Raw genomic sequence first — 22,730 nt, forward strand, 5'->3', positions numbered from 1 at the left:
CAGCTCAGATCGAGTTAGCCATGCAGTATCCATGCTGTGAGGTGAAAAGATTGCAGGTCGGGATGACAGTCGTCCGTGGTCCTGAGTGATCAGGTCTGGCCACAGCGGAAGTGAAATTGGAGTGCCCATCGACAGCTCTAGGAGAGTGGTATACCAGTGCTGTCTGGGCCATGCTGGGGCGACCAAAATCAGACGGGCTCTGTCCCTGTGCAGCTTTAGCAGGACCCGGTGGACTAGCGGGAATGGAGGGAAGGCGTAGCACAGGTGATCCTTCCACTGTATTAGGAAGGTGTCCGACAGGGAACCAGAAGAGTGTCCTTGTAGAGAGCAGAACACTTGGCATTTCCGATTCTCGCGAGAGGCAAATAGGTCTATCAGGGAAAGCCCCACTTCAGGAAGACAGAGTGGATGACGTCCGGGCGAACCGACCACTCGTGAGTCTGGAATGATCTGCTGAGGTGGTCTGCTAAGGTGTTCTGGACTCCTGGGAGAAACGACGCCACCAGATGGATTGAGTGGGCTATACAGAATTCCCACAGACGAGTGGTCTTCTGATAGAGGGGGGACGACCGGCCTCCCCCTTGCTTGTTGATGTAAAACATGGCCGTTGTGTTGTGTGTGAGGACTGCAACACAACGGCCTTGAATGCGCTCTCAGAATGCCTGACACACCAGGCGCACAGCTCTGAGTTCCCGTACGTTGAAGTGCAGGGATATCTCTCCTGCCAACCATAGCCCCTGTGTATGGAGGACCCCGAGGTGGGCTCCCCATCCCAGGGATGACGCATCCGTGACTAGGGACACGGAGGGCTGCGGGGCCTGAAATGGCACTCCTTCGCACACTGATTTGGGGTCCAGCCACCGGCCTAGAGAGGCTAATATCCCTGGCGGGATGGTAACCACCGTCTTCAAGCTGTCCTGACCTGGGTGGTATACTGTTGATAGCCAGGCTTGGAGTGGACGTAGTAGCAGCCTGGCGTGCATGGTCACATACGTGCAAGAGGCCATATGTCCCAGGAAGCATAGGCATGTTTTCACGGTCAAGGTTGGGAAGTTTTGGAGGCTGTGGACGATGCTCACCAGGGATTGGAAGCGTACTTCCGGCAGAAGTGCTAGGGCTAGGCCTGAGTCTAAGACTGCTCCTATGAATTCTATCCTCTGGTTTGGTACCAGAGTAGATTTTGCAACATTGAGCAGGAGGCCCAGTCGATTGAACATGTTCATGGTGAGCTGGACAAGAGACTGCACCTGATTCCTGGAGTGGCCACGAATAAGCCAGTTGTCGAGGTATGGGGAACACTTGGATCCGTTGTCGACGAAGGGAGGCAGTCACAACAGCCATGCACTTGGTAAACACCCTGGGGGCCACTGATAGGCCAAAAGGAAGGACGGTAAATTGAAAGTGCAGTTGATTGACCACAAAGCGAAGGAAGCGTCTGTGCGCTGGGTAGATCGCAATGTGGAAGTACGCGTCCTTCATGTCGAGGGCGGCGTACCAGTCTCCAGGATCTAAGGAAGGAATAATGGGTCCCGAGAGAGACTATGCGGAACTTCAACTTTACCATGAATTTGTTGAGTCCGCGTAGAGTCGAGGATGGGCCGAAGCCCACCCTTGGCCTTGGGGATTAGGAAGTAGCGGGAGTAAAAACCCCTGCCCCTTGACTCTCTTGGAACCTCCTCTATAGCCCCCACAGCTAGGAGTGATTGGACCTCCTGTAGAAGAAGGTGCTCATGAGAAGGGTCCCTGAAGAGAGACGGGGTAGGAGGGTGGGAGGAGGGGGAGGGGGAAAGCAAATTGTAGAGAGTAACCCCTTTCCACCGTGCGAAGGACCCAACCGTCTGATGTTATGTGAGATCCTGCACGGAGGAAATGGGAGAGACAATCTTGGAAAGACGGGAAGGATCCTGAATCGAGACTGGTGCTCCGTCCTCGGGCGCATCTTCGAAAGTTCTGCTTAGGCCCAGCCGATGGCTTGGGAGGGCCCTGGCCTTGGCTGGCATGGTGGTCAGTTTGTCGTCTTCTACCACCATCGGCAAGCGTCTTCTAAAGAAGTCCTGTCTTGGCCGAGGGGGAGGGTAGGACCTCTGAGGCTGCGATTTGAAGGGCCTTCTCTGTGTTACTGGGGTATGCATTCCCAGAGAGCGCATAATAGTTCTCGAGTCTTTCAGACTCTGCAGCTTTGAGTCTGTTTGTCTGAGAATAGGCCCTGCCATCAAAAGGTAGGTCCTGGAGGGTCCTGCTGCAACTCTGGTGGTAAGGCCAGAGATCTGCAGCCACAGATGCGGCGCATGGCTATGCCCGAGGCCAGGGTCCTAGCTGCCGAGTCCGCTGAGTCCCAGAGAAGCTTGCAGGGAGGTTCTGGCCACCTTCTTGCCATCCTCCACTAGAGCCCAAATTCCTCTCTGGACTCCTGTGGAACCAACTCTTTGAATTTCTCATAGAGTGCCACAAATTATAATCGTATCTGCTCAGGAGTACCTGCTGGTTGGTCACCCTGAGCTGCAAGCCTCCGCCGAATACACCTTGTGCCCAAACAAGTCTAGGCATCTAGCGTCCTTCGATTTAGGCGCCAGGGCCTGCTGACCGTGCCGTTCCTTCTCGTTGACTGAAGCCACGACAAGGGAACACGGTTGGCGGTGTGTGTAGAGGTACTCGTACTCCTTTGAGAGGACAAAGTACTTCCTTTCCACCCCCTTGGCCACAGGTGGAATAGAGCCTGGAGATTGCCAGATTGTCTTGGCATTGGCCTGTATAGTCCATATGATGGGAGGGCCATCCTGGACCGTGCCTCCCTGGACAGAATGTCGACAACTGGGTCCTCTACCTCCACTACCTCCTCTACCTGGAGGTTCATATTGTGCGCCACCCTGCGGAGCAGCTCCTGGTGTGAGCGGAGGCCCATAGGAGGACGGCCCGAAACCGTAGTCCCTTCCACTGCCTCATCAGGTGAGGACGAGGAAGATACCCCCAGGATTAAGGGATCCTGTGTGGGGTCCTCATGTGGAGGAACTTGTTGCCCAAGGTCCACCACGCTAGGGGTGTGGGCCTGTGTTGGCGCTGGAGCAGTCCCCTCAGAACTCCCTGGGGCGGGGGGGCAAGACACAGTGGCCTCCGGTACTCGGGGCTCCGAAGGGGCAGAATGGGAAGCCCCCGAAGCAATCCCTTGGGCCTGATGGTATGCCCGGGGGTCCAAAAAGACCACTGGGGAAGTCCTTGGCCCAGGTCCTGGCCTTCGTCCTGCCACTGGCCTGCACCGTCCTCGCCCTGGTCCTGGGCGTGGTGGCCACCTTGTGAGCGTGACAACGTGGAGGCAGAGCGAGACGGCCAAGGCGGTGCCCAACTTGTCGGTGCAGAGTCCCCCAGTGCTGTACGGTGCCGTGGTGCCGGGGACCGGTGGTGTGATGTAGAATGGTACCAAGACGTCTATCGGTGCCTGCAGTCGTATCGGTACTGGAAGCCTGATCTGGATCTCGACGGTGACCTTCGATGAGATCGGCGCCAGGATCGGCTCCAGGTCGAGCGCTGCTCTGACCGGTACTGGGAGCGGTGCAGAGCAGAGTGTCCAATCGGTACTGGCCGTACCGCGATTCGGATCTTTGCGAGCCGGAGGTGGCGTCGTGAGTACAACCGCGGCGAGAGAAACGGGATCAGTGCCGGGACTGCAAGCGACGCTGTGAAAGGTGCTGGGACCAAGATCGGGACCGGGATTGGTGCCGCCCTGCTTCATTCGGCGACGGTAGTCGTATCAGGGACGGTTTTCCCTTCGACAGCACCGCCTGCACCAGAGGTGCCGCCGGCTGCAGGGGAGTCGGCTCTGTGAGAAGGTCTCCGGCATGGAGGGCAGCCTTAGCTTGACCGTGGTGTGCACTGGGGAGCTTATATGCACCGGACTCGACGGCCCTTGCGGCACCGGAGTCAATGGTGCAGGAGCCATTACTTGTCCTGTGCGCTCCAGCGGCTCCGACTGCGGTGCGGGAAGTGTCAGTGGCTGCCGAACCGACAAAGAAGAAGCAGTCGGGATCTGCTTGGGCTGCTTCTTCTTCTGGCCTGGAGACAGGGACTGGTGCCGCGGTGGTGGAGGTTCTGGGGGGGGCCTTCCCGCGCCGCGAGTCTTTATCAGAGTCCGAACGCGGTGCCAGACCAGTCGGTGCTGCAGGGGCACTCTGCACCGAAGACGACGCCGAGTCCCGGTGTGCAGAGGAAGGGACCGGGCCAAGTGCCGCCTCCATAAGGAGCTGCTTGAGTCTAAAGTCCCGCTCCTTTTTGGTCCTCAGCTTGAAGGCTTTGCAAATGCGGCACTTGTCCGCTTGGTGAGATTCCCCCAGACACCTTAGGCAAGAGTCATGGGGGTCTCCCCTTGGCATCGGCTTCAGGCAAGCTGAGCAGGGTTTGAAGACCAGAGACCCAGGCATGGGCCCCGGTACCGAGACAGGGGAGGGGGAGAAGACTCCGCTCCACCATACTAAGTACACTAATCTAACTACACTAACTAACTACTAACAAGTATAAACAACTGTTAACAACTATTAAGAACTAATTACAACTATTAACAGGTACTAAGAGAGAAAGCTAGGGAAAGTGGAGATCAGCTACGCTGCGCTCCACAGTTCCAACGACCGTCACGGGCGATAAGAAGGAACTGAGGGAGTGCTGCGTCGGCTGGGGCATATATCCGGCGCCATGAAGGTGCCACTCCAGGGGGTGCATCAGCCGACCCACCGAGTATAGCTGGGGTAAAAATCTGCTGATGATCGTGCACACGGTGCACACACACCTAATTGGAATCGATACGAGCAAGCACTCGAAGAACTGCTGCTTAGGCAGTCGGTCCCCAGCCTGTAGTGGTGCATGGGATTCTTCCTTCCTAAGTGCAGGACTCTGCACTTGTCCTCGTTGAACCTCATCGGATTTCTTTTGGCCCAATCCTTCAATTTGTATAGGTTACTCTGGACCCTATCCCTACCCTCCAGCGTATCTATCTCTCCACCCAGCTTAGTATCATCTGCGAATTTGCTGAGGGTGTAATTAATCCCATCATTCAGATAGTTGGTAGAGATGTTGAACAAAACCGGCCCCAGGAACGACCCCTGGGGCACTCCGCTTGATACCCGCTGCCAACTAAACATCGAGCCGTTGATCACTACCCATTGAGCCCGACAATCTAGCCAGCTTTCTATCCACCTTATCGTTCATTCATCCAATCCATCCTTTTTGATTGCTGGCAAGAATACTGTGGGAGACTGTATCAAAAGCTTTGCTAAAGTCAAGATATATCACATCCACTGCTTTTCCCATATCCACAGAGCCAGTTATCTTATCATAGAAGGCAATCAGGTTGTCAGGCATGACTTGCCCTTGGTGAATCCATGTGGACTGTTCCTGATCACCTTTCTCTCCTCCAAGTGCTTCAAAATGGATTCCTTGAGGACCTGCTCCATGATATTGCCGGGGACTGAAGTAAGGCTGTAGTTCCCCGGGTTCTCTTTCTTCACTTTTTAAAATATGGCACTATATTTGCCTTTTCCAATTGTCTGGGACCTCCCCCAATTGCCACGAATTTTCAGAGGTAATGGCCAATGGCTCTGCAATCACATCAGCCAACTCCCTCAGCATCCTTGGATGCGTTAGATCTGGACCCATGGACTTGTGCACGTCCAGCTTTTCTAAATAGTCCTTAACTTGTTCTTTCACCACTGAGGGCTGTTCACCTCCTCCCCATACTGTGTTGCCCAGTGCAGCAGTCTGGGAGCTTCCCTTGTATGTGAAGACTAAGTCAAAAAAAGCATTGAGTACTTCAGCTTTTTCCACATCATGTATCACTAGGTTGCCTCCCCCATTCAGTAAGAGTCCCACACTTTCCCTGACCTTCTTCTTGTTGCTAACATACCTGTAGAAACCCTTCTTGTTACCCTTCACATAGTTCATAGGTTCTGGCCCAGGCAGATAAAGTTTGAGAGTTAAAGGCCTTCCACTGAAAATGCTATGCCTCAGCATTCCATCCTGGGGCCATTAACAGAAGCATCGTGGCTAGTCTCAACTGTTGAGAAGGTGCAAAGACAGCAAGGTGGTGACTGGGCAACCAGGACTCAGCCCCATTTTTATTCCTTAGTTGTGTCCATTACCTTGGCACCTTACAAAAATTAACACAAACACAATATCTAACAAAAATAGTTATTTCTAAAATGACCACATCCTGCTGCTAGAAGGGTCCAACAATCAATTAAAGGTCTAGCCAAACAGATGACTCTTACACTGTGCCCGAACCTCACCAGGCTTGGGATCTGACCAACCACCCCAGGCAACAGGCTCCAGATACATGAGATCAGAACTGAGACTATATCTTCCACTGGTCCTAGGGAGAACTATCCCAGGAACTGACAGCAAGAGCAACAAGACGCGGGTGGAAAAGGCAATTATACAGAAAATTGGGTCCCAGTTACTTTTGCAGACAAATAAAATGGTTACTAACCTTTCGTAACAGTTGTTCTTTGAGATGTGTTGCTCATGTCCATTCCATGTTAGGTGTGTGCATGCCACGTGTATTGTTGCTGGAGATTTTTCCCTCAGTGAGGTCCATTGGGCCGGATCTAGCACTCTCTGGAGCCATGTCTTATATGGTGATATAAGGAGTGCCGCTGACTCCGCATCCTCTCTCAGTTCCTTGTTGGTTAACTCTGACAAAGGGGTAGGAGGGTGGGTTATGGAATGGACATGAGCAACACAACTTGAAGAACTACAGTTACAAAAGGTTAGTAACCATTTTTTCTTTGAGTGCTTGCTCAAGTCCATTCCATATTAGGTGACTCACAAGCAATACCCAAGGAGGTGGGCTTGGAGTTAAAGGACATACTGATTACAACACTGCTCTTCTGAAACTGGCATAATCTCAGGCCTGTTGGGTGATGGTGTAGTGGGATGCAAAGGTATGCACCGGTGACCATGACCGGCTCTGCAGATGTTCTGGATTGGGACTTGTGCAAGGAATGCTGCTGACGAAGCCTGGGCTCTTGTGGAATGAGCAGTTAAGATGGCCAGAGATGGGATATTTGCCTGCTCATAGAAAGCTCGAATACAGGCAGTTATCCAGGATGAGATCCTTTGGGTTGACACAGATAGACCTCTCATTCTTTCTGTGTGGATGAACAGTTGAGTGAATTTGTGGGTTTAGTCCTCTCAATATAAAAGGCGAAGGCCAGGCTAATATCTAACAAGTGAAGCTGTCATTCCTCAGAGTTTTTGTGAGGTTTCAGGAAGAAGACTGTTAGGAAAATGACCTGGTTGTTATGGAATTGAGACATCACCTTTGGTAGGAAGTCCTGATGGGGGTGCAGTTGGACCTTGTCCTTGAAGGAGAACACGGTGTACTGTGGGACTGAAATAAAGGCCTTGATCTCAGAGACCCTTCTGGCTGAGGTGATTGCCACCAGGAAGGTGACCTTCCAGGAGAGAAATATCAGGGAGCATGATGCTAACGGCATGAAGGGGGGATCCATGAGCTTCGACAGAACCAGGTTTAAGTCTCATTGGGGAGGTTGGCTTGTGTATCTGAGGGCAGAGTCTTCCCAGCCCCTTTAGAAACCAGACCGTCACCTTGTGGGAGAACACTGATCTGCTGTTCGCTGGAGTGTGGAAGGCTGATATGGCTGCCAAATGCACTTTAATAGATGAGAGGGCCAGGCCCGCTGTTTTAGGTGCAGCAAGTAGTCCAAGATAGACCGAAGGGAAGATTGAGATGGAGAGAGAGCACATTCAGAAGCAACAGAAGAAATACTTTCACTATTCGGCACTGGTAAGGCCACACCTGGAGTATTGCGTCTAGGTTTGGTCCCCCCACCATAGAAGGGATGTGGACAAATTGGAGAGAGTCCAGCGGAGGGCAACGAAAATGTTAGGGGGCTGGGGCACATGACTTATGAGGAGAGGCTGAGGCAACTGGGGTTATTTAGTCTGCAGAAGAGAAGAATGAGGGGGGATTTGATAGCAGCCTTCAATTATCTGAAAGGGGGTTCCAAAGAGGATGGAGCTAGGCTGTTCTCAGTGGTGGCAGATGACAGAACAAGAAGGAATGATCTCAAGTTGCAATGGGGGAGGTCTAGGTTGGATATTTGAAAACACTATTTCACTAGGAGGGTGGTGAAGCACTGGAATCTCCATCCTTAGAGGTTTTTAAGGCCCGGCTTGACAAAGCCTTGGCTGGGATGATTTAGTTGGTGTTGGTCCTGCTTTGAGCAGAGGATTGGACTAGATGACCTCCTGAAGTTTCTTCCAACCCTAATATTCTATGATTCTATGACTTGGAAAAGTAGGCAGCCCTGGTGGAAGGCTTTCTACTGCCTAGCAAGATCTGCCGAACCTGTTCCAAGCAGGCCTGTTCTTCAGGGTTCAGCCATGCAGCATCCATGCAGTGAGGTGAGGTCTGGCGGAAGTAACCAACTGTGGGCTTCTGAAACTAGGTCCAGACAGAGTGGGAGTGAGAGTGGAGCTGCCACCGAGAAATCCAGGAGCATGACGAACCAATGCTGGCGTGGCCATGACGGTGCTATCAGAATAACTCTTGCCTTGTCCTGTTTGATTTTTAGGAGGACCTTGTGAACCAAGAGGATTGGGGGAAAGGTGTACAGGTGGTGGCCTACCCACAAGAATAGCAAGGTGTTGGAAAGGGAGCCTGGGTTGTGTCTGCACAGTAAACAAAACTGATGGCATTTCCTGTTCTGCCTGGCGGTGAACAGCTCCACCTGGGGAGACCTCCACCTTTGGAAGATGAATCTGGTAATCTGTGGGTGAAGGGACCACTCGTGGTGGGAGAAGGATCTGCTGAGGTGCTCCGCCAATACATTCCTGGCTCCCAGGAAATGTGACGCCTCGAGATGAAGTGCTTCGTGCAGACGTCCCACAGACAGATGGCCTCCTGACCCAAGGCCAAAGATCAAGCCCCTCCCTGCTTGTTGATATAAAACATGGCTGCAATACTGTCTGTAAGGACTTGAACCACCTCACCTGAGATCTGGGGGAGGAACACTTGGCATGTTAAGCACACCTCCCTGAGCAACCTGTTGTTTATGTGCAGGGAGAATTCTTCTTGGGACCAGAGGCCCTGACTCCTGACGTTGTTAAGGTGGGCACCCCACCCTAGGTCAGACATGTTTGAGATTAAGGTTATTGATGGTTGAGGGGTAACAAAGGGCACCCCCATCATTACTAATCTTGGGTCTTTCCACCAGCTTAGGGAGGGACCATGAGCACTCAGTCCAAGTGGTGTCTGCTCAGGGAGTAAACTGATGCTAGCCACATCTGGAGGAACCTGATGCACAGCCTTGCATGCCGAACCACATAAGTACAAGCCACCATATGATCCAGAAGCTTGAGGCACACCCGAGCTGTCATGACTGGGTGGGCCATGACCTTGGATATCAGGTCTGACATGGTCTGGAATTGGGTAAATTCCCCAGTAAATTCTGTTCTCTGAACTAGGACAGGAGTTGACTTCTGCTCATTTATCAGCAGGTCCAGCGCTCTGAAGGTGGCTCGGACTATGCTGATGCTGTTCTGTACTAGAGCCTGCAACCGACCTTTGATCAGCCAGTCGTCGAGGTATGGGTAGACTTGTACGCCTCGCTGCCTGAGGAAGGCTGCTACAACCACCATACACTGTGAAAATCCGTGGGGTTGCCAATAGGCCGAAGGGGAGGGCAGTCAATTGGTAGTGGTGTTGACCCACTACAAACCTGAGAAATCTTGTGTGGCCACGGAAGATAGAAATGTGAAAGTATGTGTCCTTTAAGACCTGGGCGGCGTATCAGACTCCTGGACCCAGGAAGGGAATGATGGAGGCCAGGGAGACCATGGGGAACCTTTGTTTACTGAGATATCTGTTGAGGCCATGCAGGTCCAAGCTGGGCGGGGCCCTCTTTGTCCTTTGGGATTAGGAAATACCGGGAGTAAAACCCCTTCCCACTCAAGTCTTGAGGAACTCCCTCCATGGCCCACATACGTAGGAGGGACTGCACCTCCTAGATGAGGATTTGATTGTGAGAAGGGTTCCTGAGGAGTGATGGGGATAGGGGGTGGAAGGGAATTGCTCAGGACTCAGTGGTCTGATGTTATGAATGACCATGCCGGGCTGAAGGGTGACAGATGGTCCAAAAATAAAAGGGGAGGTGAATCTGAAATGGTGACTGATACAGGACCCTCGGGTGCACCTTCAAAAGGCCTGCTGGTGGCGCATATGCTTGGTACCAGTGGTGGGCTTTCGGTGGCACATAAGGGTCCCCTTTGAACTCCAAAGAGGAGTTTTCTCCTGGCGACCATGGTGGAGCAGTACCTGCTTCTACCTCCATATATAGTGCTAGGGTTCCAGGGACCAGTGACGCACAAGAGATCGGGACACGAGGATCAGGGAAGGTTTGCCCAAGAAGGAGCTGAGAGGCTTGGAGCCAGGAAGCCACCTTACGCTCCTTGTTCCCTCCTGCTTACAGATGCTGGAGCTGACAGGCACCCCATTGGGGTTGGCAGGACGGGCAGAGAAAGTAGGTCCGTAGCCAACTGGAAAGCCTCTGGAGTCAATGACACCATCAGACCGCTAGTACCATGGTGGCTTCCTGGTGTCGGCTGAGGGTTCTGCACAGGACTCAATGCCCTAGGTGGAGTTGACAGTGCCAGCATGAGCCCAGAAGCAGAAGAGTGGCCCAGCACAGGTCTCACTATGCTTTCTTCCCCCGCTTATCTCTCTTCTGCACTGGTGAGTGCCCTCTGTTGGTGTGCTGCTTCTTGTGCTTCTTCCTTGGCACCAGAGAATTGGTGAACGGTGCTGCAAAGAGCTCAGTGCCAGGGGAGCGCTTCGCACCGACACCCAAGTATGCAGCGCTGAATCAGAGTGGCTTGGTTCTGAGACTGGTCTGAGGACAGCTTCCAAGAGGAGAGTCTTCAGCCTGATGTCTCTGTCCTTTTCAGTGCGAGGTCTGAAGTCCCAACAGATCTGGCACTAGTTCCTCACATGGGTTTTCCCCAAGCACTTAAAGCAGCTGGAGTAAGAGTCACTTAAGGACATAGGTTTACCGCAGGAGGCACAAGGCTTGAAGCATGGCTGGCCCCTGGGGTGAAGATGTCTTTCAACGATAGGAACTATCTATTTACACTAACTATATACACTACCACTACTTGTAAAAACTATATACACAAAACTATATAACTAAGATAACTACGAACCAAGGAGGAGTTCAAAAACCACTGGAAAGAAGCCTTGCTGCAGCAAGAAGGGTCGTTCCAAGAAACGTTATGAGCAGTAAGAACGAACTGAAAGAGTGTGGGGACGGCAGTGCCCCTTATACTGGCGCATAAGCATGTGGCTCCAGAGGGCGCCAGAGTCGGCCTAATGGATACCACTAAGGGAAAAATCTTTGGCAACGGTGCAGGCAGACACTTACATGGAATGGACATGAGCAAGCACTTGAAGAAGAAACTGTATTTTTACTTATGTGAAACCAAAAGGCTGTTGGTGAGCAAAGATGACAATAAGAGGAGAAATGTGTAAATCAGCTGAGTTATAAAACTTTGGAAACAGGGTTCAGCTACAAAAGCTCTACTGTGAGTCACTGTGGGGAAAAAATCCACAATGACACACAGAGAACTGGAGTACTTGTGGCACCTTAGAGACTAACAAATTTATCTAAGGTGCCACAAGTACTCCTTTTTGTGAATACAGACTAACACGGCTGCTACTCTGAAACACAGAGAACTGTCACTTATATTGATTAATTCTCCTGTAAACATTTCTGCACATTCAAAAGGATTCCCCTGTATTAATGAGCTCCAGGAGTGCTCACCTAGCACTCATGGAAGAGTCTCTCACCAATTTCCTTGGCTTTGTTCCTGTCTGTCTCTGCGATGTTTCTCTCCATATCCATGCCACCTGTTAGCTGTTTCACTGTCTCTAGCATCTCTCGCCGTTGTTCCTCTTGTGCCTGATTGCCTAGCAGCAGCTCTTTATTGCTGCTACCGCGCAGGAAGGTGTTTGGACGGGTGACCGAAGATGGGAGTGGTTTGTCATTCTTCTCTCTGCCTGTGCTCCCACGACTAGAAAGTGAAAACACACTCATATGGAAGGCTCTTATCCTCTTACTGCTAAAAATTAACACTGGACACATTTCCCATAACATTATAAAAGCAGCTGGGTAGCTGTCTCTTATACAGTCTATTTGTTACAGAAAAAATGAAAAAGTAATTTAATAGTCAATGAAAGTTATTTTTAATACAGTTCAACTGTACAGACTGCGGTCAATATGCAGCCTGTGGATCCCCTCACCTTTAAACCTGTGATGTGGCCCTCAGATGCTTGATCCAACTGACGAATGCATATACACATGCACACAGGGGAGGGGGAGGGAGAGCATATGTGTCATAGTGCACATCTGAAACAAAACACCCTGAGGATATACTACACTTCTGTAGGTTCAAAACACAGTGAATTTTAATGTTAAAGTAATGGCACCATTTCACTGTGAAGTAGCCTGACTGGTATATTCTTTACCTATGCATATATTGAAGTATAATTTCAAAATAGCAAAATGCTAAACACTGGAATTTCTGACGGATAAACCCTAGGAATTATGTTAACATTTTAATTAATTATTTGGAAAAAGGAAGATTATACTGATGTGGAAAAATCCCAGACGAGACAAAATTATTTACGACAGTCAAGATTAGAGAAGACTGTGGGGAACTTCAGAGGGACTTAGGTGAATGGACAGCCTGATGGCAGATGAAATTCATTGTTGACAAATGCAAAGTTATGCACATTGGAATGAATAATTGCTCAACTTTACCTTAAGGGTACATTAAAGTAAACAGTTTATAATAATTTAATAAATAATAAATACTATAAGTACGTTACAGATATGAGTAGTATGTTTCATAGCTAGTTATAAACATAATGGTAGAAAGTGTTATACGTAAGCAACTGACAGACGTGTTGGACCCAATAACCTTCTACAAAAATTAATCATTTAATACACCTATCTTAATAATTTATTAACCCTTCATAAACGATAGTAAAAGCTTTGTTATCCGGCATATTGGGGGATGAGGGGTGCCGGTAAGTCAAAAATTCTGCTTAACTAAGAGGGAGGAAGTTTGAGTGCGGGAGGGGGCTCAGGGCTGGGGGTTGGGACGCAGGAGGGGTTTTGGGGTGCCGGATCCGGGCGCCGCTCACCTCGGGCGGCTCCCCACAAGTGGTGACATGTTTGGAGAGGCACGGCCAAGCAGCTCTGCGTGCTGCCTCCACCTGCAGGTGCCACCCCTGCAGCTCCGACTGGCCGAGATCAATGCTCCTAGATGGAGGTGTGGCCAAGTGGCTCTGCACGCTGCCTCTGCCCACGGGCACCGCCCCTGCAGCTCCCATTGGCTGCGGTCCCCAGCCAATGGGAGCTGTGGAGCCAGTGCTCAGGGCAGGGACAGCACACGGAGCCATTCCTCTGCCTAAGAGCACAGACGGGAGCTGCGGGGGCGGTGCCTGTGGGTGGAGGCAGCACACAGAGCCGCCTAGCTGTGCCTCTCTGGACATGTCACTGCTTGCGGGGAGCCACCCAAGGTGAGCGTCGCACGGATCCGGCACCCCGAAACCCCTCCTGCGCCCCAACCCCAAGCCCTCTCCCATACGCAAACTCCCTCCCAGAGCCCACACCCTGCAACCTCTCCCGAAATGCTGGTTCATAGAGCTTTCTGGTTTGTAAAGTGCTGGAGAACACAGCTTTTCCTGTATTTATAAACGCACCCTTAACATAAAGTGTGACCTTTGGAACAAATGATACATATAGATAGGTTCTAAATTAATTTTAACCACTCAGGAAAAAAGACCTGGGCATCACTGAGAGACAGCTCAATGGCCACCTCTTCCGTATGTGCGGTGGCAGTAAAAATAGCAAATAAATGTTAGGATGCATAAATATTGGAATGGCAAACTCTATTGGCTGACTGAATCTTACCTAGTTAAGGCCCTGCGAGAGTCTAATTCTGAGGATACAGAAGAAGAAGACACAGACGACACTGGGGGCTGCAGTGCAGAAAATCTGTTCAAACTAGTGGCACTTGGTCGTAAGGACTCTGCAAGAGATTGCAAAAGAAGATGTAGGGAACAGTGATAACATTGGATTATCAAGGACACAGTGCCACAAAATAATTTAAACAATCTTCCATTATTCCAGAGTTGATAGCATGGAAAACCTGTGGAAAAGGGCTGGCTTGACTCCATTTTATTCTTGCTTCTCATTATCATCATGGCATGCAGGCCTCATTCATAACTTTTATGATTTTTTCTGATTCCTAACATTGAATGCATGCCTGATTCTCTTTCTTGGCTGGATTATCACAATGCTTTATTTACTGGATAAACTGGGGTACAGAGATCTATTGGGATCCCTAGGGTGTATCTTGCATTTCACTCCATTAGGATTCCTGGATGGAAACTCTGGAAAACCAGGGAACTGCTAAGAGTTTTGGGGGTTAATTCTCAGCCAGGGTTCAGAGGCAGATCAAGGAGGCACTATCAGCTGGGTGCTAATTAAATGCACTTGAGCCTAATTCAGACAGAATATATATATATTCACCCACAGTGAATACCCAAAGGGACTACACAGCTCAAAGAACTCCAGTTACTATAATGTAAGTAATCTTTCTTGTCCTGCTGCCTTCTGCTCATGTAACTGCAAAGCAGTAAACACAGAAAGAATACTAAGTACAATCTACAAAAGGATACAGGGTAGCACCAAAATTTCTTCCGAATGCCCTGTTCTGGGGCTTCTGGTCAGCATCATCTCCTAGTTGCTCTCAGCAACATCTCCTACCTGCTCTCCCCTCTCAGGGTAACACCCTTTTATATATGACCAGAAGCCAGAGCAGGGCATTCAGAAGAAATTTTGGTGCTACCCTGTAACCTTCTGTATATTGTACTTAGTATTGTTTCTGTGTTTACTGCTTTGCAGTTGCATAGGCAGATGGCAGCAAGACAAGGAAGATTACTTACATTATAGTAACTGGAGTTCTTCAAGATGGGTAGAACCTTTGGGTCAGTGGTGGGCAACCTGCGGCCCATGGGCCATGCGGCCCATCAGGGTATAGAATCATAGAATATCAGGGTTGGAAGGGACCCCAGAAGGTCATCTAGTCCAACCCCCTGCTCGAAGCAGGACCAAGTCCCAGTTAAATCATCCCAGCCAGGGCTTTGTCAAGCCTGACCTTAAAAACCTGTAAGGAAGGAGATTCTACCACCTCCCTAGGTAACGCATTCCAGTGTTTCACCACCCTCTTAGTGAAAAAGTTTTTCCTAATATCCAATCTAAACCTCCCCCATTGCAACTTGAGACCATTACTCCTCGTTCTGTCATCTGCTACCATTGAGAACAGTCTAGAGCCATCCTCTTTGGAACCCCCTTTCAGGTAGTGGAAAGCAGCTATCAAATCCCCCCTCATTCTTCTCTTCTGCAGACTAAACAATCCCAGCTCCCTCAGCCTCTCCTCATAAGTCATGTGCTCTAGACCCCTAATCATTTTTGTTGCCCTTCGCTGGACTCTCTCCAATTTATCCACATCCTTCTTGTAGTGTGGGGCCCAAAACTGGACACAGTACTCCAGATGAGGCCTCACCAGTGTCGAATAGAGGGGAACGATCACGTCCCTCGATCTGCTCGCTATGCCCCTACTTATACAGGGTAATCCACTGGCGGGCTGCGAAAGTTTGTTTACATTGACCGTCTGCAGGTCAATGGCTGCAGTTCACTGTTCCTGGCCAATGGGAGCTGTGGGAAGCGGCGCGGGCTGCAGGGACATGCTGGCCGCCGCTTCCCACAGCTCCCATTGGCCAGGAATAGTGAACTGCAGCCACTGGGAGCTGTGGGTGTTGTGCCTGCGGATGGTCAATGTAAACACACTGTCTTGTGGCTCTCCAGCGGATTACCCCAGTGGACCGCATGTGGCCCGCAGGCTGCCCACCACTCCTTGGGTATTCACTATGGGTGCGCATGCATTCCATGCACCTGAGACTGGAAATTCTTTAATAGCAGTGTCCATTGGTCTGCACCTGTGCACTACGGTTCCTCATGCTGTGAACCAAAGGTATACGTGGAGACATAAACCACCCGCCCTTTCAGTTCCTACTCTACCACAAATCATGTGAAGATCCAAAGCAGAGGGGAAGGAGTGTGGGTCATGAACACCCATGGCGACCACACATCTCAAAGAACTCCAATACTTCTTCGAGTGCTAGGCCCTATGGCTATTCACCGTGGGTGATTCCCAAGCAGTGCTTTTTTAGGGGTAGGGTGTAAGGAGATATTTGGCATCACAGTCTGAAGGACTGGAGAACCAAATGATGCACCATCTGCCAAGGCCTGAGTCAGAGCATAGTGCCTAGTAAATGTATGGATCGAGCTCCAAGTAGCAGCTCTGCAGATTTCAGAAAGTTGGACACCTTGCAGTGATGCTACTGAGGCAGCATATGCCCCAGTTGAGTGAGTTTTGATATATCACAGAGGAGGAGCTTCTGCACCCTGGTAGCAAAGGAGGATGGCAGCCAGAGATGTGCCTTGGGAGTCTTTCAGAACTACGGCCTTGCCCTTCATTCTCTTGGTGAAGGAAACTAACAGCCGGGGAGATCTTCAAAATGGCTTTATCCAACAAAGCTCACGAAAGCTTAGGCTCAAATAAATTGATTAGTCTCTAAGGTGCCACAAGTACTCCTTTTCTTTTTGCCAACAAAGCAGAAAGCCAGGGCTCTTCAAACATGTAGAGCGTATTATCTCCCATCGTTTCTAGTGTGAGGTTTCAGGTAAAATATAGGTTAATGAATTGTTTCATTCGGATGGAAGTTTGACAAGACCTTAGGAACAAACTCAGGATGTAGTCAGAAGGACACCTTGTCTCTATGACAGACTGTTTAAAGCACCAAGCTTACCTACATTCTGAGCGGAAGTAATCGCTATTAAAAAAGCCACTTTCACTAATAAATACAGGAAGGAGCATGAAGCCAAGAGCTCAAACAGAGGTCACATAAGTGCTGCTAGTACTAAATTTAGATCCCAGGGAGGTATAGGTCGAGATACAGGAAGGAAAGTTCTAACAATACCCTTAAGTAATCAGCCTTGTCATGGGATGAACAAAAACTGAGTCGCTCTCTACAGGATGGTTAAATGCACTAATACGTGCCAGATACTCTCAGTGCACTACCTGGAAATCTGGATGGCTTTAGGTAGAGGAGGTAGTCAAGGATACAGAGACGTTCTGACTTCGCTGGTGAAAGGTGATGTTTCTGGCATCACAGGGAAAAATGCTTCCACTTAGCAGTGTAACGCTTACATGTAGAAGATTTTCTACTATTAAGCAAGACGGATTGCACCTCTTTTGAGCAAGTTCACTCTGAGCCTGTTGCCGTACCAAAACCCAGGCTGTAAGCTGTAAGGAAGTTGAGATGGGATGGTTGGTGCTGCCCCCAATTTTGAGAGAGTAGTGTGGGAAATGATTGCTGGTGAATGCATCTGCAGGTGGTCATTTTGCAGGGTCACTGCAGTAAACCAAAACAGATGGGGCCACCAGCTACCATGGTGCTATTAGAATTACCGTCACTCTGTATTTTGTGGAGAACACATGGTCTGAGGGGAATGGGAGAGAAGGCATACATTAATGGTTCTGACCTTGGGAATAGGACGGCAACCTGTGAGCAGTAAACCAGTTGTGTTGATTCAGCAATGAGATTATGGCAGCCAACATAACCTTCCCGTATCTTGTATGATGGATGAAGACGTTCAACTGTCTGAAGTCCAGGATTGGCCTCCAACCCCATCTTCTTTAGAAACAGGAAGTACCTGGAGAAAAAATTCTTTCCACTATATTTGAGAGGTATAGGCTCTATGGCTCCTAGATGGATCAAGGAGTTCTCTCCCTGTTTTGAGAATGCTTTCATGAGGGGTCCCTGAAAAGGGAAGGGAGTTTGAGAGGTGGAGTCAACTGGAACTTGATGGTATAAGCCAGTAGAAATAATGTCCAGAACCAATCTGTTAAGTCTGCCATCATGGAAGGAAATGGGCTAGGTGACTGCCAAACGGGGGTGAAGGTGGTACAAAAACAACTGGTTGACAGCTCTCGAGCAATTCATCAAAATGCCTTTTTAGAGGGCCGATGAGTCTGGGGAAGATGGCGATGGAGCTGAGCACCTGCCCTGTTGCAGTCTTCTGGGCTTTCTTAGTGGACTATAGGACTGCTGGTGGTAAAACAACCATGGCAGTGGCTGGTATCTCTGTTATTGTGGTCTTGAGAATTTTGTCCGTAATAGTGGGGTATAAATACCCAACAAACGAGGGTGGCAAGAGAATCTTTCAGTGAGTGGGGTTCCTCACCAGTCTTCTCACTGAAGAGGGTGCTCCCTTCAAAGTGGATGTCCTTTGCTGTTGCTTGTATCTCCCTTGGGAACCCAGATGTCTGCAATGAGGATGCTCGTTTCATGACCACCAAGTTTGCTAGCGAGCGGGACACTGCGTCTGCTGCATTAAGTGACTCCTGTAATAGTGACCAGGCAACTAGCTTCCCCTGATTGAGTATAGCCTGGAATTGAGGCTTACTTTCTGGGGCAGTTTGTCAGAGAACTCTACCAGCCTGTTGTAAATGAGGAAGTCATACTTCAACATGCTGGTTTGGTAGTTCATGATCCGGAAAAGGAGTTTCATCCCAACAGGGTCTAGCCTCTTATCCTCTTTATCTGAGGGGGTGGCTTTTGGATGGTAGAGTCTACTGTGTTTGGTGGCTGCCTGGACTACCAATGAGTTAGAGTTGGGGTGGAAAAATAAATATTCTGTACCTTTAGGGGGGACAATCTATCTCTTTCCAGATCTCTTTGAGGTAGGAGCACAGGCGGCTGGGGTCTGCCAAATGTTCTTAGGTGGGTCTAAGATAGCTTCATTCATGCGTAAAGCCACTTTGGCAGGAGCCACTGAGTGGAGGATATCTACCAGCTTGTGTGCTGGATCCTGCACTTCCTCCAATGGAATTTGGAGGGTGTCGGCTATCCTCCTGGGCAGCTCCTGGTACTACCTGTAATCATCCAACAGAGAGGGAGAGATTGGCAGTACTGTCTCATCTGGGGATGAGGACATAAGTGTTGGTTCCAGCAGTACTGGCTGTGTCTCTTGATATCCCACCAGTTCTTCCTCTCTAAACAATGAAGGGTAAGGTTGGCATGTATAATACTTTGGGATCTGATGGTAATGTACCATGCACCCCAGTGTAACCATGTAGGGTTGTAAGGGTAGAGAGATGGACTATATGGTGAGTACCAGAGCTCCCTCGATGGTAAATATGGATCCTGGATATGGGAAGGTCTCCATGAAACCCTGGAAGTTCTATCAGTGCTAGGCTGTTGTGGGGAGGTCCTTGACGGAACCTGCAATAGGTACCATCTCTTGTTCCTCCTGTGAGGTTCCTCTGACTCAAGAAGTGGGGCTGTTGATGTCACCTGCATGAGGGTGGCACAGCTAGAGGTGGGTTAGGAATAGAGCATCCTGACATCATAGCTTTGTTGCTGGAGCGAAGGATCGGTTTATAGTAGATGGATGGTATTTCGATGTCCTGCATTAACACCAGTTCCATCAGGATTGGGGACCCCAATCCAAGTAGATAGCCAGATCCTGCATAAGGATGTATCTCGGTTTCGCCAGAGGAGGGCAAGCTGGTGTCTTTGGTGTTGGGACAAGCAGCACAGGCTTAGGCACATGGTGTGGTATTGCTGGCGTAGAAGGTGCGCACTCCTTACTACTTTTGGTGCCTGCTCGATCTCACAGTAAGCTCCAGATGAACCAGATCCATGTTAAGGGCATGAAGTCTCACTTGAACCTCAGGGAAGGGAATGCAGCTGCTCTCTGTTTCATGGATTTATGAGCAGATATCTTTGCCCTCTTGTGCTGAATCATAGAATATCAGGGTTGGAAGGGACCTCAGGAGGTCATCTAGTCCAACCCCCTGCTCAAAGCAGGACCAATCCCCAACTAAATCATCCCAGCCTTGGCTTTGTCAAGCCCAACCTTAAAAACCTCAAAGGAAGGAGATTCTATCGCCTCCCTAGGTAACACATTCCAGTGCTTCACCACCCTCCTAGTGAAAAAGTTTTTCCTAATATCCAACCTAAACCTCCCCCACTGCAACTTGAGACCACTACTCCTTGTTCTGTCATCTGCTCAGTAGAACAGTCTAGGTCCATCCTCTTTGGAACCCCCTTTCAGGTAGTTGAAAGCAGCTATCAAATCCCCCCTCATTCTTCTCTTCTGCAGACTAAACAATCCCAGTTCCCTCAGCCTCTCCTCATAAGTCATGTGTTCCAGTCCCCTAATCATTTTTGTTGCCCTCCGCTGGACGCTTTCCAATTTTTCCACATCCTTCTTGTAGTGTGGGGCCCAAAACTGGACACACTACTCCAGATGAGGCCTCACCAGTGTCGAATAGAGGGGAACGATCATGTCCCTCGACCTGCTGGCAATGCCCCTACTTATACAGCCCAAAATGCCGTAATGCCTTCTTGGCAACAAGGGCACACTGTTGACTCATATCCAGCTTCTCATCCACTGTAACCCCTAGGTCCTTTCCCTCAGAACTGCTGCCTAGCCATTCAGTCCCTAGTCTGTGGCAGTGCATGGGATTCTTCCGTCCTAAGTGCAGGACTCTGCACTTGTCTTTGCTGAACCTCATCAGATTTCTTTTGGCCCAATCCTCCAATTTGTCTAGGCCCCTCTGTATCCTATCCCTTCCCTCCAGCGTATCTACCTCTCCTCCCAGTTTAGTGTCATCTGCAAACTTGCTGAGGGTGCAGTCCATGCCATCCTCCAGATCATTAATGAAGATATGGAACAAAACCGTCCCCAGGACCGACCCTTAGGGCGCTCTGCTTGATACCGGCTGCCAACTAGACATGGAGCCATTGATCACTGACAATCTAGCCAGCTTTCTATCCCGCTTCTCTTTCCCCTGGTCATGCCTTCACTTAATGGAGCCTTTTGGCTTTGAGGAGTGCCAGGGGAGAGCTACTTGGCAATTCCAGTCTTGAGCTGGAGAACAGGAGGGCCCTAAGTCTGATGTAGACCTCAGGGCTACCTCCATAAGGTATCGGCAGTCCCAGAACTCTTGAACCTTCCTGGTGCAAGGGGGAAATGCATGTGCCTCCACTAAGCAGCAGAGATAGGTCTCATGAGGCTCGCTCACCAGGAAGATGTGGGAGCAGGTGAGGCAAAATTTGAAGCCAGAGCCCTGGGCAAAAGCCCCAGTGTTGGAGAGAGACAGGGTGGGGAAGTAAGCCCCTCAAAAACTCTATTAATTAAACTAGACAAACTGTGAGCAATAAAAGAGGAACACAAGAGGCGATCAGTTCATGTCACTACTTATGTCCTTGGTTTGCAGCATGAAGAGAAGTACTGTACAGGCGAGGACCAATAGACCCTGCTATTGAAGAATTTCTGGTCCTGGGAACATGGAGCGCACGTGCACCTACAGTGAATACCATATGGATCAGGACTTGAATAACTTCTTTCAAAATGGTTTCAGTTTGGATTAATATGGAAGAGGAGTTACTTGCCTGTAACTGGGAGTCCGGTGGCACCTTAAAGACTAACAGATTTATTTGAGCATAAGCTTTCATGGGTAAAAACCTCACTTCTTCAGATGCAAGAAGTGAGGTTTTTACCCATGAAAGCTTATGCTCAAATAAATGTGTTAGTCTTTAAGGTGCCACTGGACTCCTTGTTTTTGTGGATACAGACGAACATGGTACCCCCTGATACTTGTTACCTGTAACTGGCAGTTCTTGTAGATGTGTCATCCCTATCTGTATTCCTCTGAGGGTTGTATGCATGCAACATATATCTGGAGCTGGAAAATTTGCATGCACCCTTTCTCTGTCTCATGGTTTCATCTGAGGCAATAAAGGGCGGGGCGGACTGACCGCACCCTCAGTTCCTTCTCCACTGCAAATCGAACAGATCCAGAAGGGAAGGAAGGTGGGATTGGAACACAGATAGGGACCACACATCTTAAAAAACCTTCAGTTACAGGTAAGTAAGATCTTCTTCTTTGCGTGATGGTCCCTATTGTGTTCTACTGAGGATGATTAAAAAGAGTCATATACCAAGGCATAATGAGCAGCAAAGGTATGTACCCAAGCTCCACATGGCCATCCTACATATGTCATAAAGTGGTACATCGTGAAGCGCGGCTGTAGTTTATGTTTGCGCTGTTGTGGAATGGGCTCATACCCCAAAGGATGGAGACAGTCCCAACAACTGATAGCAGAGCATAATGCACCCTGAAATCCAATCAGAAATCCTCTGTGTGGAAATTGTCTAGCCCTTAATCCTTTCAGCTACCATGATAAACAGTCGAGGGGACTTCCTGAGTGGTCTCATTCTCTGCAGGTAGAAGGCAAAGGCCCTGTTGATAACGAGGAAGTGAATGCCCCGTTCCTTTGCCAAGGAGTGAGGCTTCAGGAAGAAAGCAGGTAAGCGTACGGGTTGGTTGAGGTGAAAGCAGGATATGACCTTTGGCATAAACTTGGGGTGCAGATGCAGAGAAACTCTGTCCTTATGGAATGGTAAAAGGGCAGGGGGTTCACCATCATGACCCCCCAGTTTTCCTACCCTTCTTACAAAAGTAATAGCTACCAGGAATGTGACCTTCTTGGAAAGAAGAGACAGGGAGCATGAGGCCAAAAT

At 49.6% G+C, this 22,730-nt stretch overlaps 1 protein-coding gene across 1 annotated transcript in view; it reads right to left on the reverse strand.

The window, feature by feature from the left end:
- Positions 1 to 22,730, reverse strand: part of EIF4G3 (eukaryotic translation initiation factor 4 gamma 3) — a 382,496-nt gene that overhangs the window by 49,450 nt on the left and 310,316 nt on the right. The window contains 2 exon segments of the mRNA XM_043531915.1: positions 11,849 to 12,072; positions 13,980 to 14,097. Of these exon segments, the coding sequence (XP_043387850.1) occupies positions 11,849 to 12,072; positions 13,980 to 14,097 (342 nt within the window).

Source organism: Chelonia mydas, chromosome 18, assembly GCF_015237465.2.
Source record: "Chelonia mydas isolate rCheMyd1 chromosome 18, rCheMyd1.pri.v2, whole genome shotgun sequence".
Lineage (NCBI taxonomy): Eukaryota > Metazoa > Chordata > Testudines > Cheloniidae > Chelonia > Chelonia mydas.